Source organism: Lissotriton vulgaris, chromosome 1_2 (genome assembly GCF_964263255.1).
Source record: "Lissotriton vulgaris chromosome 1_2, aLisVul1.2, whole genome shotgun sequence".
NCBI lineage: Eukaryota > Metazoa > Chordata > Amphibia > Caudata > Salamandridae > Lissotriton > Lissotriton vulgaris.
Genome location: NC_141686.1, coordinates 159,529,359 through 159,545,710, shown reverse-complemented (window position 1 = coordinate 159,545,710; position 16,352 = coordinate 159,529,359). Strand labels below are relative to the sequence as shown.

The window sequence follows — 16,352 nt, the reverse complement described above, 5'->3', positions numbered from 1 at the left end:
GCAGATCATGCTGGCCATCGGGTGGATGGCAAAATTGTTTATTTTTTGGAGGACATCCACAAAGCAACAAAGGCTCAGGTCAGATTTTCTCCTGACCTTAGGGTCTCCCGCTATTATACAATAAAAAGAGGAGTACGCCAAGGGTGTATTTTAGCCCCTTTTCTGTTTAATTTGTATATTAATAATCTGGAAAAAGTTTTATTGTAGCCCAAGGTAGATTACCCCCAGGTGGGTCAGCGTGGAATGCCAGTTTTATTATATGTGGATGACGCGGTCCTCATGTCTAGGATAGCAAGAGGGCTGCAATTATTGCTCAACACATTTTCCACTTTTATGGTGGATTTGGATCTGTCAATAAATGACTCCAAATCCTACGTGGTGCAGGTGGGACCTCACCCTAGAAAGCTTTATCGATTTATGGTTGTATCTGCTCAGGTTCCCTGCACAGACGTCTTTTCGTATTTAGGGGTCCTAATAGTTGACCAGATTGAATGTGGTCCACTAAAACAGAGAAAGAGGGGAGACTTGGTGCGTGTAATTACAGCTGTTTTTAGTTTTTCCTCCAGATTAGGTAGGAGACCGATTGCAGCACTCTTGCAGCTATACCAGGCAAAATGCATTACTAAAGCCTGTTATGGTAGCGTAATATGGAGTCATGTTGATATGGACAAGTTACAACTGGCTGAGAATACCTTTTTGAAACGTCTTTTAGGCGTGCCCCAGGGAATGTCTAATATGGTGGCACATGAAGAACTGGGGGTGTCCTATCTTTCTGACCTCTTGGCTCTTCGTCCGTTAACATTTTGGTTGAAGATCTGGCTGAACGAATTGATCTAGAAGGAGTGTATGGCTCTTGATTATGCTCATCATATTCTATGGCTTAACTATATAAAGAGTAGTTTTGAAAGATTGGGAAGAGTTGAATTATTCACCAACCCAGACTTAGTGACCAAGAAAGACCTGGGCTGGGTGCGGGAGTCTTTTTATAGTCAGAGGAGACTAGAGAGGGAAGAGCGTGAGTTGAGGAAACCTAGTGTTCGTAAATTCATTTTTCTGAAAACCATGCAATCGATAGATCCATATCACCTGCGGACTTTTAGCACCTATGAATGTTTTTTACTGACTAGATTTCACTTTGATCTCTTCCACCTCCTGCTGGCAACGCCAGGGGGGCGTAGCAGAGGCCCTGATCCTAGAGCCCTTTGCTGCGAATGTGAGTGTCCACAGGATATGCTTAATTTGTTTATATTTTGTAAGTTATATGTGACTCCCCGGAAAACTTTTATCATCCTAATTTTAAAAAGGTTGGAGTTCAAGCAGGTGCGACCAGCTTTTATTTATTTGCAATTGCTGTCTGGTGACACTATTCTATTTGTTCTTAACTTTCTGAAATCAGCAGTGAAGCGTAGTGCCTGCTGCGATTAATTGAGATTAATTGATATTTCTTTTAAATGATGGCATAGTTCTCATATACATAGGCTAGTTAGGGACATTGAGTTAATTTTCCCTTCTGCTCTTTACTTCCAATGACTTACTTTATATGCACTTCATAATATATTTTTATGCATTGCATGAGATTTTTCGGTGAGATTTGTTATTTATGTGATTCTTGTACAAATACATTGTATCAGTACACTTTTTATACTTTGTATGGTTTACTTTTATGGTTTTATACAGAAACCGAATAAAGTGTGTTTGATGATGATGAACTATTTAAACATTTGTAGGGATGCTAGTGCATCAAGCAAGGCTACATTCAAATTAATACTATATAATATCCAACATAGACCTTACCTGAACACTCTAAAGTTAAACAAGATTTACTACTCTGAAATAAGACACTTCCTTAGCTGTGGAGAAGTGAGCACAAATTGTATATGTATTCTGTGGTTCTGTAGGATAATAGCTGAATTCTGAAAGAGGATTATTATGATCAAGCAGCATCCCATCACGAAAACACGCCTCAACTAGCAGTCAAGCATGGTACTATCAATATATATACATATATAGTAATATAGTCAAGATAGTAATAGTTTCTACACCCAAAGGCAGTCAAATGAGATGTAGGTTTGTAACCATGGGAACCCTGCTGACTTTCCGCCGCTTAGCCATACACTCGCTACATCCCTTTGGCCCAATAGGGGAGGTCTGGGGAAAAATGATCTTATGCAATGGGCTCCTGAAGAAGAAACCCATATCAGGACTAGTAGAATTGACAAAAAAAGAGTAAGAGGATTTAGAGAAGGGGATGGTCGTAGTTAAAATAACTGACATAGCCTTTGATTGTAGACCACCATGAATCCATGGTAAAATGCTGAAACCAAATCAAACTGAATCTATGGTAAAACCAAATCGTAAATGGCCAGATATGGGAGGGTATGGAAATGACAAAAGGAGGAGGTAAGGAACTCGAAGAAGGGAGTCTCACTTCAATGACATACTAGAATTAAAAATAGGAACTCCAATGGACAGGGAATGGAGCTGCAATCCAGGGCAGTCATAAATGATAGATACTAAAGTAATGTAGTGCAAATAAGCGGGGTAGTTGGGGGAACATGTCAGAACCCCAGATAGACGGCATGACTGGAGAAGTGCCAATGCAAGCTTGATATAATTACATCATTTTATGGCTGAAAGACAGGTGAAGACTGAGAATATTTTGGTAAAGTTATTAGGTAATGTATTGGCATCTACTTGATAAAATAATAAATATAAGATGTTATTACAGGGACTAAAGTTTGGGTGTGCTTCAACACCAAATGACTGTTAAATTCAGCATTGTTGAACCAGTGCTTCCCATGCTCATCTTCTAATAGCATAATGGTTGACTTGATTTATCTTTACTTTCAGGTTGAGTGCCACCCATACCTAACCCAGGTCAAGCTTGTGGAGTACTGCCAGTCTAAAGGCATTGCTGTGACTGCCTACAGACCCTTAGGCTGTCCTGGCAGACCATCGTGAGTATCCATCATTTTTATTTATTATGTTTATTTTATTGTATACTTTTAATTGACACTAAAATCCAGGATTTTCAATCAAATAATAGACGTTCGCAGTAAGTAACTTTTCAGAATCAAATTAATGAACCATGTGGAAGAAAAATATCTCTCCAAGCTCCAAGTCTACAACATGCTCACTAAGCAAAAATGCGCAAACGTAAAGTAAGTTTGCAGCTCAGTGAGACCGAGCTTTGCCTGACCAAGCAACCAGCAACTGCGCATCTGATAATAACTATGTCTCTAATTTCCTTAACTTTTATACATTTCCTTCACATCTGCGGTTGAAGTAGCATACATGCAACAGAAATCAAAACTTTATATAACAGTACTAACAATTGCCAAGGTTTATCAAGAGAATAACAACAAGCATTTGCAATGCAATAGGTCTCACATTAGGAAAGTTTGAGCTATTAGTATTGTAAATGACTCATTTTTTATTTATGTTTTGTTTTTGAAAATAGCGAAATTAATACCTTTGTCATTTACAATGCCAATAGTTATAACTTTCGCAAATGTGACACCTACAGCATTTGTAATGCAATATGTGTTGTATTTACGTGACTTACATGTATTGATATTACAAGTAACAATGGCTTTTAACTTTTTTTCAATAATTAATACTTAAATAAAAGTTATTGTAATTTATAATGGCAATAGCGTAACGTTTTGTAAATAACTTTTGCGAAGATTATGTTCAGTGTATTTTATTGTGACGAAAATCCAAGAACAGAAGTAAAATATTAACATCTTTTTGTTACATTTGTAATAAAGCTTGAAACATTGAGAGAACATATTTGAACCAGGTGTTGTTGAATGGTTGCACAGATTGATGCTGTGGTGGCGCTGAGTGATGTTGTGATGGAGAACGAGTGATGCTGTGGTAGCACATAGTGATGTTGTGGTGCCCCTGAGTGATGCTGTGGCGGTGCGGAGTGATGCTGTGTGCTATGCTATGTTTTGCTATCCTATGATTTGATTTGTTATGCTATGCTGTGTTTTGTTATGCTATGTTTTGTTATGCTATGTTTTGCTATGCTATGCTTTGTTATGCTATGTTTTGTTATGCCATGTTTTGTTTTGTTATGCTATGTTTTGTTGTGTTTTATTATGCTATGCTTTGTTTTGCTAAGTTGTGTTATGCTATGTTTTGTTGTGTTTGGTATGCTATGTTTTGCTATGCTATTATATGTTTTGTTTTGCTATGCTATGTTTTGTTGTGTTTTGTTAAGCTATGCTTTGTTGTGTTTTGCTATGTTTTGTTATGTTATGCTAGGTTTTGTTTTGCTATCCTATAGTTTGTTTAGCTATCCTATGCTTTGTTTTGCTAGCCTATGCTTTGTTTTGTTATGCTGTGCTATGTTTTGTTGTGTTTTGCTATGCTATGCTTTGTTATGCTATGCTATGTTTTGTTATGCTGTGCTATGTTTTGTTGTGTTGTATTATGCTATGCTTTGTTTTGCTATGCTATGTTTTGTTATGCTTTGTTATGCTGTTTTTTATGCTATGTTGTGTTTTGTTATGCTTTGTTTTGTTGTGTTTTGTTATGCTATGCTATGTTTTGCTATGCTTTGCAATGCTATCTTTTGTTATGTATGCTATGTTTTGTTGTGTTTTGTTATGCTATGCTTTGTTGTGTTTTGCTATGTTTTGTTATGCTATGTTTTGTTATTGTATGCTTTGTTTTATGGTATGCTATGCTTTGTCATGTTATGCTATGCTATGCTTTGTTATGCTGTTTTGTTATGCTATGCTTTGTTGTGTTTTGTTATGCTATGCTTTGTTGTGTTTTGCTATGCTATGTTTTGTTATGCTATGTTTTGTTTTGCCATCCTATGCTTTGTTTTGTTATGCTATGCTATATTTTGTTATGCTATGCTGGTGAGGGTGTGTGTGTGTGTGTGTGTGTGTGAGGGTGAGTGAGGGTGAGTGAGGGTGAGAGGGTGAGTGGGTAAGAGGGTGATGGGGTGTGAGGGGGTGTGAGTGAGGGGGTGTGAGGGTGAGGGGGTGTGAGGGTGAGTGAGGGTGTGAGGGTGAGTGAGGGCGTGAGGGTGAGAGTGTGTGAGGGTGTTTGAGAGGGTGTGTTAGGGTGTGAGGTGAGGGTGTGGAAAACAAATGTGCTAGCACAGAACATAAATTTTTTTTTAGATCTGTTGAGTTTGTTTGAAGAGAGCTTGCGGAAGGCTTCGGTAGGGAAAAAAGGGAAAAAAGGTAACCGATTATACCCAGTTATAAAGTCTCTGTAGTCTGATTAAAAAAGAAAAAAAACAAGAGCGCCGTGTGAGCAGGCGCAGGGGAGTCCCCACCTTTTAAAAGCACATGTCCTGAACTGAAAACCACACCAGGAGGCCGATTATGATCGCGGACGGACTTGAGTCCGTCCGCGATCACTGAGGATGAGGGAACGTCCGCATGGGCTGCGGCATTCCCTCCTGTACAATTAGGATGTGACCGCCACCCTGGCGGTCACATCCTCTATTTTTAATATCGCGGCGGGTGCGGCTTCAAGCTGCACCCGAAGCAATGTTAAAAATGCACGCATTGTATTTGTATGTAGAAAGTGGCAGGCACCGCGCGGTGCCTGCCGCTTTCTGCATACAAATGAAGGGGGGTACCATAGGTACCAGCATGTGCACCCCCCACGCCCCCCTTCACCTAGGGGGCCCGCAACGGGCCCCCGCAGTGAAGAACCGTATGCTTTTCCACAGCGGAAAACCCGCCGTGGAAAAGCATGTCTTTGCAGCAATCCTAATATGGCTGGCGGTGTCTGGAAGACACCGCCACCATATTAGGGCTTTTCCGCCGCGGTTGTAAGCTGACCGTGGCGGAAAAGCTGCGGACTGTAACCAAGACCCACCAGCCATCCTAATGTGGCAGTTGGTCTTTGGTGGGTCCGCTGCGGTTTTTCCGCCTCCTCCGGGCCGGCGGTGGCTTCCGCCGGCCCGGAGGATGCGGAAATTCCGCAATCATAATAGGCCCCCAGGTGTATCGACCACGCCGATATTCGCGTCCTTCGATTGAACAGTGGCTGTGAGCTTTCCCACTCTTTGCTTCCTGTAGTTCAGGCAATTTCCATAGGCTGGGTGGGGCAGAGCAAGCAAACAACCTGCAGATTAGGCCTGGTTTATGATACCCCTTAGAGTACATAGGCGAACCTTTGAACACGTTTCCACAGTAATCTTGCATCATCAACCTCATGTTCACACACAAGAAACTTTACTCTCCTATTGGCCAGCACAATCACCTTGAACGGCTGCACGTGCTTGAAGAGCTCAGACTGGTTGATGGGATGAAAGGCTTACAGACACCTCTCTCTGCCCCAGCCCGGTCTCAAAGCCGTGGTTGCAGTTAGGTCACCTTCGCTGCACAAACTGTCCGCTCTACTAGCGTAAATTCATATTTGGGTTTTACAAAACATGTCTTTATGCCGGTCAATTAATTTATATGAATGTTACATGCAATAAAATGTGTTTCCAGCGATAGTGTGCTTTCAAGGGCGAACATTCAATATAAAGTTAACGAACACACACAAGTTGTCAATGCCAATGCTTACTCGTGCAATTCAAAAAATTAGAATTTTCCAAAACTTTGTTAATATACTCCGCTCATAGGCATAAAATTACAGGTGTATATTTGCATGTTTTTTTCTCAGAATTTGATCCTAAGCCTGTTGTGTTCTCAATCCACCATTCTAACACAAACGGGGGAGGCTGCTCGGTCCCATGTAGACATGGGCTCGTGGGAAAGGTTTCTCGCAGCCAGTCAAGATGGCCACAGTCCAGGTGACCTCACAGGCGTGGCGCCCGACAGGTGCATGGCACCACACCAGCACTTTGCATTTTCATACCGTAGTGAGATGTTCAAGTTAGTGGTTTCAGCTAGGTTGCACTTGTTCCCATTTCTCACCAGAGTGTGGAGGAAAGGAACGTGCTCATGAATATATATAGATTGAGGAAAACAGGTCCTTGGGCCCGGGAGGTGACCCAGTTAACCACTAGAGAGTCCCCAGGGCCAACCAACGAGAGGTGGGCTGAAACCTGTGCCATTGAAAAACAACATAAAGACACGGATGGAAAAGAAAGAGCATTTATTTTACGGTGTTTTCCAGAGAACATGTTTCGGATGTGCTTATGTTTTTCTGCAACCGGCCAAACAGTACGAGCCTCGAAGGCATTCCATCATTTCGCCATCATTTGTAAGCACTTTGCGGGCGTGTCTCCCATACGTGTGTTTTAAGCTTGGACACTCCCCAACCCCAGACTATAGTTTCCTGGGCTGTCTCGTAGCTGCTAGGTACATTTTGACCCAACCCCATCGGCTCAGGCGCTCGCAGGAGTTGTAGTGTGGCGCGAGCTGCTCCAGCTAGCAGCCGGCTGCAGCTGCGCGCACGCGGATTGGCTGCTGAAGTTTCATCCCGGAAGGCTCAGGTAATAACACTGAGAGTCCCAGGGGAAGGAAAGGGCTGTGCTGGAAGAAAACTGCCTCAGGCTGTCAGGAGCCATGACACGAAAGCGACTGAGATCTGCAGGTCCTCTCTCGATCCCCTGGAACCCACCAGAACTTCCCTGCAATCCGGGATCAGCTTTCCAAAAACCTGCTGCAGTTTTTCCCGAGATCCTTCCGAGCCGCGGGCGGGCGGGGGTGCGGGTGCGTGTGTGTGTGCGAGAGAGAGAGCCAAGCGAAAGCAGGTGCTGTATGTGTAAGCGTGTCCACAGACCACAATCGCCACGCGTGCCCCGGTCTGTCTCCCTTGAGAGGCATCTCAACAACAATAGGTCTCGAGAGCGAGACCTAAAAAATGACCTTGAAAAGAGACACAACAACAAAGATCTCAGATGATGAGCTAGCTGAATTCAGTATCCATGCTTCATAGAGCAAGCATCGAAACAAAGGCAAGTATATCAGAGGCAAGAGAATACAAGCACATTAATATAAAAATTAAACTAAAAGTAGATCTCTTACAGTTTCTAGCGACCTGTATCTCCAATTGGAGTATTTTACATCAACAGTGTAAATGTGCATGCACTCCGATAATTGATAAGCACTGTACCTTACCAGTAATGCCGTAAACAGCGAATAGATGACAGTAAGACGTTAAACATGTTATGTGTAAATGCATCACCAAAAGAAACTAAGGCTAACCACGCACCGCTGGTGGATTTGTTGAAAAATAGCACCAAGCAAGCAAAACAAGCTCTTATCAATGACCAACTTCACAGCTCAGGAAAAGCGAATTACCACTAATTTACAAAACAAATCTATCAAAAATCTAGACACATCCCTTAAACCATTAAGTAAGAAGGATAAGACCAAACAATTTAATAAAGCAAACAGAAATAACACCTACAAAAACAGGACAACCCCTAAGACACCAAGGTTAATCCCATATTTACACACAGGTGGAATGAGTCTACCCATGAATTTATATTTCATAATACTGCAATTCCTGAGAAGACACTCATAACGAGATTCTAACTACTCCCAGCTTAGAAGTAACTAATTTGGTCACTCCACTAAGGACAACATGTTATCACATCACTTAAAATAGCTGCGTTATTGCTCAGTTTTAAGGAAGAGTATGCCGATTGGGGGATGAGAATCTACAAAAGGGAGATTGAAAATATCCCAATGTTTTGACTCTCTTTTAACAAAAAGGTTATTATACAAAGGGGCACTGTTGTATCCTTAAAGGAACATAGGAGCTATTAATATACCATACATTGTAAACAGTGCAGTTCCCATCACAATACATAATGACACTGCTATGTGACCTCTAATGCTGCAACTAAGAGAGACGAAGATTGGAGCTGGCTCCCATTAATGCTAGGGTCTAGTATAAGCCAAAACACCTAGCGCACCAATTCAGAAAATAAGCAACAAGTTCATGTCCAAGCTTCATAACCATTTTATCGTGGAATGTGTATGGCATAACAAAACAAAACAACACAGACATAACGTCTTTTATAGGAAAAAGGGACATAGTGTGTCTCCAGGAAACCTGGTTCAAAGACATGGTTCTTGTAACGTTTTAGTAAGTGTTCTCAATACTAGCAGTATTATATAGTAAATGTGGTAGACCATCTGGAGAATTGTCCATTAATATATCAACAACCATTAAAGTCAATTTATAGCTACTAAACTCTTCTCACTTCTTTCAAGCAGCTATGTTTTAAAATATTGAAATGAACGAAAAATGGTACTACATCTTAGTAATTAGTACTCAATTAGAAATACACAACGCAGATCAAAAGGCAGCAGTGAAGCAGTTCTTAGAAGAGATTGAGAAACTTGTGCATCATTATTCAGGCCTGGAAGTGATCATAACCGGGAATTGAATTTAATATTCCTCAACCATTGCCTGGGTATATCTGAAAGAAACTTTGTGTCCAACAGAGAGACATTTTTACCCATCTGTAATCTGTCCTATTGGGTAAACAAAAAGATGACTGTTTTACCTGTCTGTCTCTAAAATCCTTGGCATTGTGTGATAAATTTACAACATATGGAAGACATCCTATTTTAGACTATACCTATCTCATTGCTCTATTTTTACACAATGTGTTGATTATTCAATGTTAGAAAGGTTGGACAGCCACCAGCCAACTGTAAGAACTCTAGATTTGTATGCAATGCGAGCTGAAAAACTGCAATGTTATTTACAATGGCCTGAGGAGAGAAAAGATGGAACACAAGAAATACAGAGAAGCTAACAGTATGGAAAAATCAGTTAGTACACAGGCATTAAAACAAAGATTTCTAGGGTTTACAGTGCCTTTATAAAGGCCACCAGTTGTGACTGAAAATGATCAAATCACTACAAGTAGAAATGCCAAGGGACAGCAACGTCCCGCTCACTGACAGGACAATACAAGCAGGGAGCAAGAAGTGGTTCACACAGGAATTAAAGACCTACAAAGTAGAACAGAGGAAAATATTTGCAAAAGTTTAAAGCCATTTATGAGACAGGACTGTGGGAAGAAAAGAAGAAATATATTTATAATCAATTCCAAGTCATCTTTAAGATCTCAAGACTTTTTTTTATGTTCTTTATTGGTTTTCAATCAAAATAACACCAATACAGTTATACATCTTCAAGATATGGGTACAATTCAAAACACATTGGCTATGCGCACTGGAATCAGAGTTATATCAATTAGCAAAGGCAATACGCATTGCTTCAACAATCCTCGTTATATGGCAATTGAGAAAGGAAATGATTAGACTACTGCTTTTAGTGAGTTATACATGTGCTGCTAAGATCTCAAGACTTAAAGACCGAACCAATGTAGTGTAGTTCCTATATTCACAACAGGCTCTGCGCATTGGAATAATATATCCTATAGAAGTGACGTAGGACTTATATCTACTAGGACTCTATCAAATATATTACACTTAATTGTGTGTGCCAGCTAGCTCAGAGGTCACTAGAAACTTTCTCGAATTCACAAGAAGGAATTAGTTTCTGACAACCGCAAAAACATGACAACTTTGTTTCCCCAAGATAAAACTGATCTTCAGAGTCGTGGAAACAATAGATAGATATTTTACTCAGTCATTCGTGCATGCTTCGTTTCATCAGAGGTGCAAAGAAATAGAGATTCAGGCGTTTTTAATAAAAGTATTGATTGAACAGTCTTCTTTCTCAAGCAGAATAAATGAACCGCTACAATTGCGATACTGGCTGTAAAGTATAATGCATACAGCAAGAAGAGTATTATGAAATAATACTGTAAAAGCATGGTATGGTTTCTAAGCCATAAAATACATACATAAATAAATAAAGACTAAAAGTACTCAACTGGTGCGTCTAAAATAAGCCTACCCCGATGTACCTAACCTAAGTCTAGTATGAGGGAAGAGGTAAGTGTGGTGTAGCATAAGTTTAGTATTCTTTTGCCAAGAATCTATCCAAGATTTCTCTTAGGGTCTAATCAGCTCCGTACCTTGGTGTAGAATGAAGGAGGTCAGTCTTAGGACTTGATTTCCCAACAACCCGCAAAGGTAGCTTGGAAACACTGGAGCTGGATTTCTCGGCAAGAGAAAAGACAGCGTCTCTCCCAGTGCGTCTGCTGGAGGGTCGGCTTCCTTCGGCACTTGCTGTAGCGAGATGCGTCGGGCAAATAGATAGTCTAACTGCTCCAAACCACTGTGTGTTTGCTTGGGCAAGTGTGAGCATATTTATACCTTGAAGGTGCCGAGTTTGACGTAAAGGTGGACATAATAACGTCATCAAAGAGTCTTAGTTCTTTGAAAACTCCATGTGTTCTTGGACAAATCAATATTCAAGCAAGGGGAAGTCCCTAACTGCTGAAGCCGAGTTTTCCAAGAAATCGTTGTGGATTTTTGGAACTAGTGGAAGTAGCCATGCCGTATTTGGACTGCATGAGCTATGTCTAAATATGGTTATGATTTCTATGCCTATATAAGGACATGGTGAATTATACCTATATAAGGGCTTGAATTGGGAAAATTACACTAGGGTCCTAAAATGCTATACAACACCCACTCCACTTTATTATGATCGACATTACTAAATTCAAGCACTAAAACATATCTAAAGCATGTGTTTACAATCCCACCCAAAAATACAAAAAAATGCACTTTAAATGGTTGCACACGAAAATGAGCATTAATACTGTACGCATATAAAAGCAATGATTTCATTGTAAGCATAAAATATGATATTGGCAATGCTAACTGAATGAATCATAAAAAATTACATTGATGAAATGGCTCTAAATACAGAAGAAAACGGTTGAGACCATCCCATAGCATAATATGTAAGCTGTTTTGGTTTGTGTATAAGGTCAATATTGTTTCTAGGAAGTACTCAAAGAATTCTTGTTCCCTAAGAATAGTTCTACTTTAAGCAGATTACTTTGTGCCAAAGCTCATTTTTGGAAAAAGTCAAATCAAATCGTAGAAAAATAGAGTTCAGAACTTTTTAGTTTTTTGTTTTTTTTATTTTTTATTTTGAAAAACGAAGGTCGAAATCAAAGTTGATAGAACGCTATTTGCTAATTTTAAAAGTTATTCTCGGTGTCAGGAGAAAACATTAAATCTACTAAGCTGGCAAAGAAATCGGCTACCACAGTAGGTGAAAGTTGAAACACTTCATTAAGTAGATCAATTTTACACAGATGAGAAGGATCGCCATCAGCATCAGTCGCATTAGCAATGTTCGCAGTAAATGGTACCTGTGTGGCTGTTGGTCCACGTATCTCAACCTCAGCTGGAATTGCCAGTGAGACCTCAATGAATGCCATCATCAGGATTGGTAGCTGTTGGGGGCAACACAATGCATGAGCCGTTACCGAACCAAGCAAAACATCAACATACGTTGGCAGCGCTGATGGAAGTGTTAGACAGATATCCAACACGCATTCCTCTCCACAAAGCAGGCATTGTAGAACAGGTAAGATGCAATCTTTCCAGATTGGTCTGAACGATAGGAACCACGTGGTATTCAGATCTCTCAAACGAGCCAAGCCAAGAATCTGTGTTATGCTCTCACAATACTGCATTGCCAAAAGAGTGTTCTCCATGGTAATCTGGGTATCGCTGGTTACTGGACTTGCCATAACGGAGCAGGAGGAATAAAAATAGTATCCCTGCTACGAGTTCCAAAACGAGAGGCAGGCCGCCGAACACAGAGTACACGAAGTTTGGAAAAATGCCTAGGACTGCTTCAAAGGGTGCTAACAGTCCAGAAAAAATCATCTTAAATACATGGGGGCTCATTCACAGAACTAACTTAAGACAAAATCCTAAACTTACTACTTTTGGTATTCACAGAAGTTAGGATTTTGTCTTAAAACAGACTTAAGAAAGACTTAAGACAGACTTAAGACAGAATCCTAACTTAAGTCTGTCTTAAGTCTGTCTTAAGACAAAATCCTAACTTCTGTGAATACCAAAGGTACTAAGTTCAGAATTTTGTCTTAAGTTAGTTCTGTGAATCGGGCCATAGTACAATACCACTGGTATCAGACATGTTTAAAATACGACCTAACATTTCTGTGAAATGTATGGGGCAGTTTGTTGATTATTAATGCATGTATCTCCGCAAAGGACATTGCAACTTGCAGATCATACGTGTCTCTGGCCGAGGTCAGTGGCACAGTTTTTTGTAAAAGAATGGCTTTCATTTTGCTTAAAGTATCAATTCATATAGAAGAGATGTTCAGTGAAGGCAAATTTCAACAGAAAGCCACTTCAGGAAAGTCCTGAAGACCTGGGTGTTCTCTCTCACTGACGCCGCGTGTAAAGCCTTAGTATAAAGTGGGAAGTGTCCATCGAGCTGCTATCAGTTAACCGACCTGTTCCACCTGGGTTGGTACCAAGCGCCAAGATGCTCCTTGGAGTGGTAGTAGCGCTATACAAATGTACTTTACATTACATTACATACACTGAAGGTCATAGTGGTGACTCCCCGTCTGTCTTAGTTGTTGGAAACAATACTTGCATACAGCAAGTGACCCTGGATGACACACTAACGAGATAGGCCATTCAACATTTATAGCTCCCATTGGAAAGCTGCCTAAAAACTGGATCTATCACTGCTGCCGGGGAACCCTGCAGGTGGCACGATAAGTTGGTTGAAGAACCATCGCAGGCTCCATGTAAATTAATACCCTCACACAGAAGTGTACCGCTCAATGTGGTTTTGCAACTTTTACCACTAAGAAATACCTCCTTTTCCCCACTCCAACATTTGTGTGTGTATGGTAAATCCCAGGTCTACTTTATGTATTCTTTATTCAACCTTTCATACAGGTCTGCTGGTATGTGTGTTAAGCAATACTGAAACTGGAAATCGTCACTGGTATCGTGATGGTGCCATGTATTATCCGTTTTGTGTGAATATAGTACTCAGGCAAATCTATAATGAACACTAGCACATGAACAATGGCATTTGCCAAGCGAAACAATAAAAAGTAATCAAAACAAGTTTTTGCACATTTGACACATTTTAATTAATTAATAAAAAATGATTCAATTATAAAAATTTGATACATTCATATACATGCATGATAAAATGTTTCAGCATTGTAACATATGTATAAGTTCAAATGTTTATCGAATACATATTACAATCCAGTCCAAAAAAAAAAAAAAAGCCATGTATTATCCATTCATAGGCTGGTTTCTCGGAAACGGTTAATGGTAATCTTTTCAGTTTTTCTATGCTCAGCACTGTATAGTCTGCTCCCCTCTGTACCAATGACGTGATGTTGATTAGACGCCAAGGCATATAGCCTGAACAAAGGTTTTGTAACGTCCAGCCTAGCAGCATTATAGAATGCAATTGAGACTGTCCATGTTGTAAAATGAGCAAGTCCTGTTCCATTATGTCTATGGAAGAGGATACAATGCTGTCCAAAGAATACATTCTGGATGAGAGAGTTGTTACCCATTGTAAACTACAGAGAGAGCTTTTTCTAAAGTAATACTATCAAGTTCTTGTATTCGTTCTGCAGTTTCCATTTGCGTGACTTTCCATGCTTCATTATAAGCAGCGTAAATACCGGCGTATATGAAACGTTTATGACGTTGTTTGCGAGGTACTAGTAAGAATTGTCTCAAATCAATGCCATCTTTAAGTAAAGTTAAGTGTTGTTTTATATCTGGGAGTGCGGATTTTTGAGACACTCAAGGCACAGTTTTCCTACACTGTAAGTTGTTATTATTCCTGGATGTTGTCTCCGGATATATCTTGGATCTGGTCTAGTTACTGTAAACCCTTGAGTCTTGTTCAGGAATCTATCGTGACAGTTATTTGTGTCTGTGGGCCAGATTAACCATTTTTTCCAATCAGGATTAGTTCTGTGTTGTTGTAAAATATAATTTACGTCTACCTCCTTATCTGTAGTTCTATTACTATCAGGTGTGGGTTTAGGTATGGACGGTTTTTACAAGTCTTTTATCTTATCCAGGCCAAGACAAGATGTCTGTTGAACAGTTTCATTTAAAAACAAAATTTGTTCTGGGATGATGCAGGCTCTAAATAAGGCTTCTAAACCTGACACCTGCCAGTCTTTTGTGCCCCAAACAGTTTTTGTCTCAATGTTGTCTTTCCAAAAGTCAAAACCTAATGTGGACAATTGAGCATAAAAGGCCGCAGAATAAATTTGCTTAGTATTACTTAACATACTTTTCAAGCCTGTCTTATTAACATTTTTAAAGTAAAATGTTTCTGGATTTGTGACATTAAAGCCTGAGAAGTAAGGACATTTTTCATAAAATGTTTTAGAGCTACCCTTTGGTGGCTTTGGACAATGTTCCCATTGATTATAAATAACAAATTTCTAGGGTTTGCAGATTTGTGCAAATAATGGTGACCATAATGGTTAAAACAATACATTTGTTCATAATCAGATGAACCTTTTAAATATTCATGTTTTGCAAATTTTGCTGACATTTCTAAGTCTGCCATCATGTTAGTAACAGTCTGAAAGTCCCAATCATCAGAAAATGTACTGGGTGAAACAAATAACTCAAGGAAACCTTAAATTGGTGTGGAATCTTCAGCAGATTGACAGGACCATAAATGCCATAATCAGTTCTGTCCCATGCTATTCCACCTGGTAGTGGAATGTCTTTGATGTTTACTGATGACAGGTCTCTTTGTTCACGATGGGATGATTTGTGTGGCTTCAGGAGCAAGTTGATGTTCTTACTTGCTGTGTCCATTCTACTATATTTTCCATCTATCAGTTTTACCAAACTTAGAACAAGAATGAGCCAAAGTAGGAGAAAAAGTACACCTAACACAATCCAAAATTCAACCCATGGTGATACCAGATATATACATATCTGGTATCACCATGGGTTGAATTTTGCAAGCTGGTGAAAAAGTTCTGTTACTTGTTCCTTGAAAGTTGTATTTGCTGGCGTTGTATCGGGCTCACTGGGATCCTCAGAAAACGTATCAAAGTTGATGAAATAGCCAGATGCAGTTCTGTCAATTGTTGGTATCGCATCTGGAGCTGATTGTTCCCTTGACATATTAGTATAGTCAGATGCTACATCATTGTAGATGGGAGTTTCTTGACAAACTGTTATTTGGGTTTCAAGAGGCACACGTTCCATGGCTTTATAGCATAGTCCTTCTTTTCTCACTGCAGATTCTTCAAAGGTGATGAGTCTTTCAGTTTGAACCTCTTGGATAGTAGCAAGATTTGGTCGTCTGCTACACCTTTGGAGTCCACTGGGCCTACTACTTATTATCAGCCACATGGTGTGGTTTTACCAGGTCAATTAATTCGGACAGGTTCTGCTTTCTTCCAGCAAGGGGCAGCGGTAACACTGTTCTTGATCCGTGTATTGCTAGCACAGGTACTGGTTTTCTGTAAG

General features: G+C 40.0%; 1 protein-coding gene across 4 annotated transcripts in view; it reads left to right on the top strand.

Annotated features, from left to right (window-relative positions):
* Positions 1-16,352, top strand: part of LOC147734736 (aldo-keto reductase family 1 member B1-like) — a 286,968-nt gene that overhangs the window by 115,907 nt on the left and 154,709 nt on the right. For all 4 annotated transcript variants that reach the window (XM_086953622.1, XM_086953623.1, XM_086953624.1 and 1 more), the window contains one exon: positions 2,851-2,957. In XM_086953622.1, the coding sequence (XP_086809748.1) occupies positions 2,851-2,957 (107 nt within the window). The remainder of the gene's footprint in view (positions 1-2,850; positions 2,958-16,352) is intronic.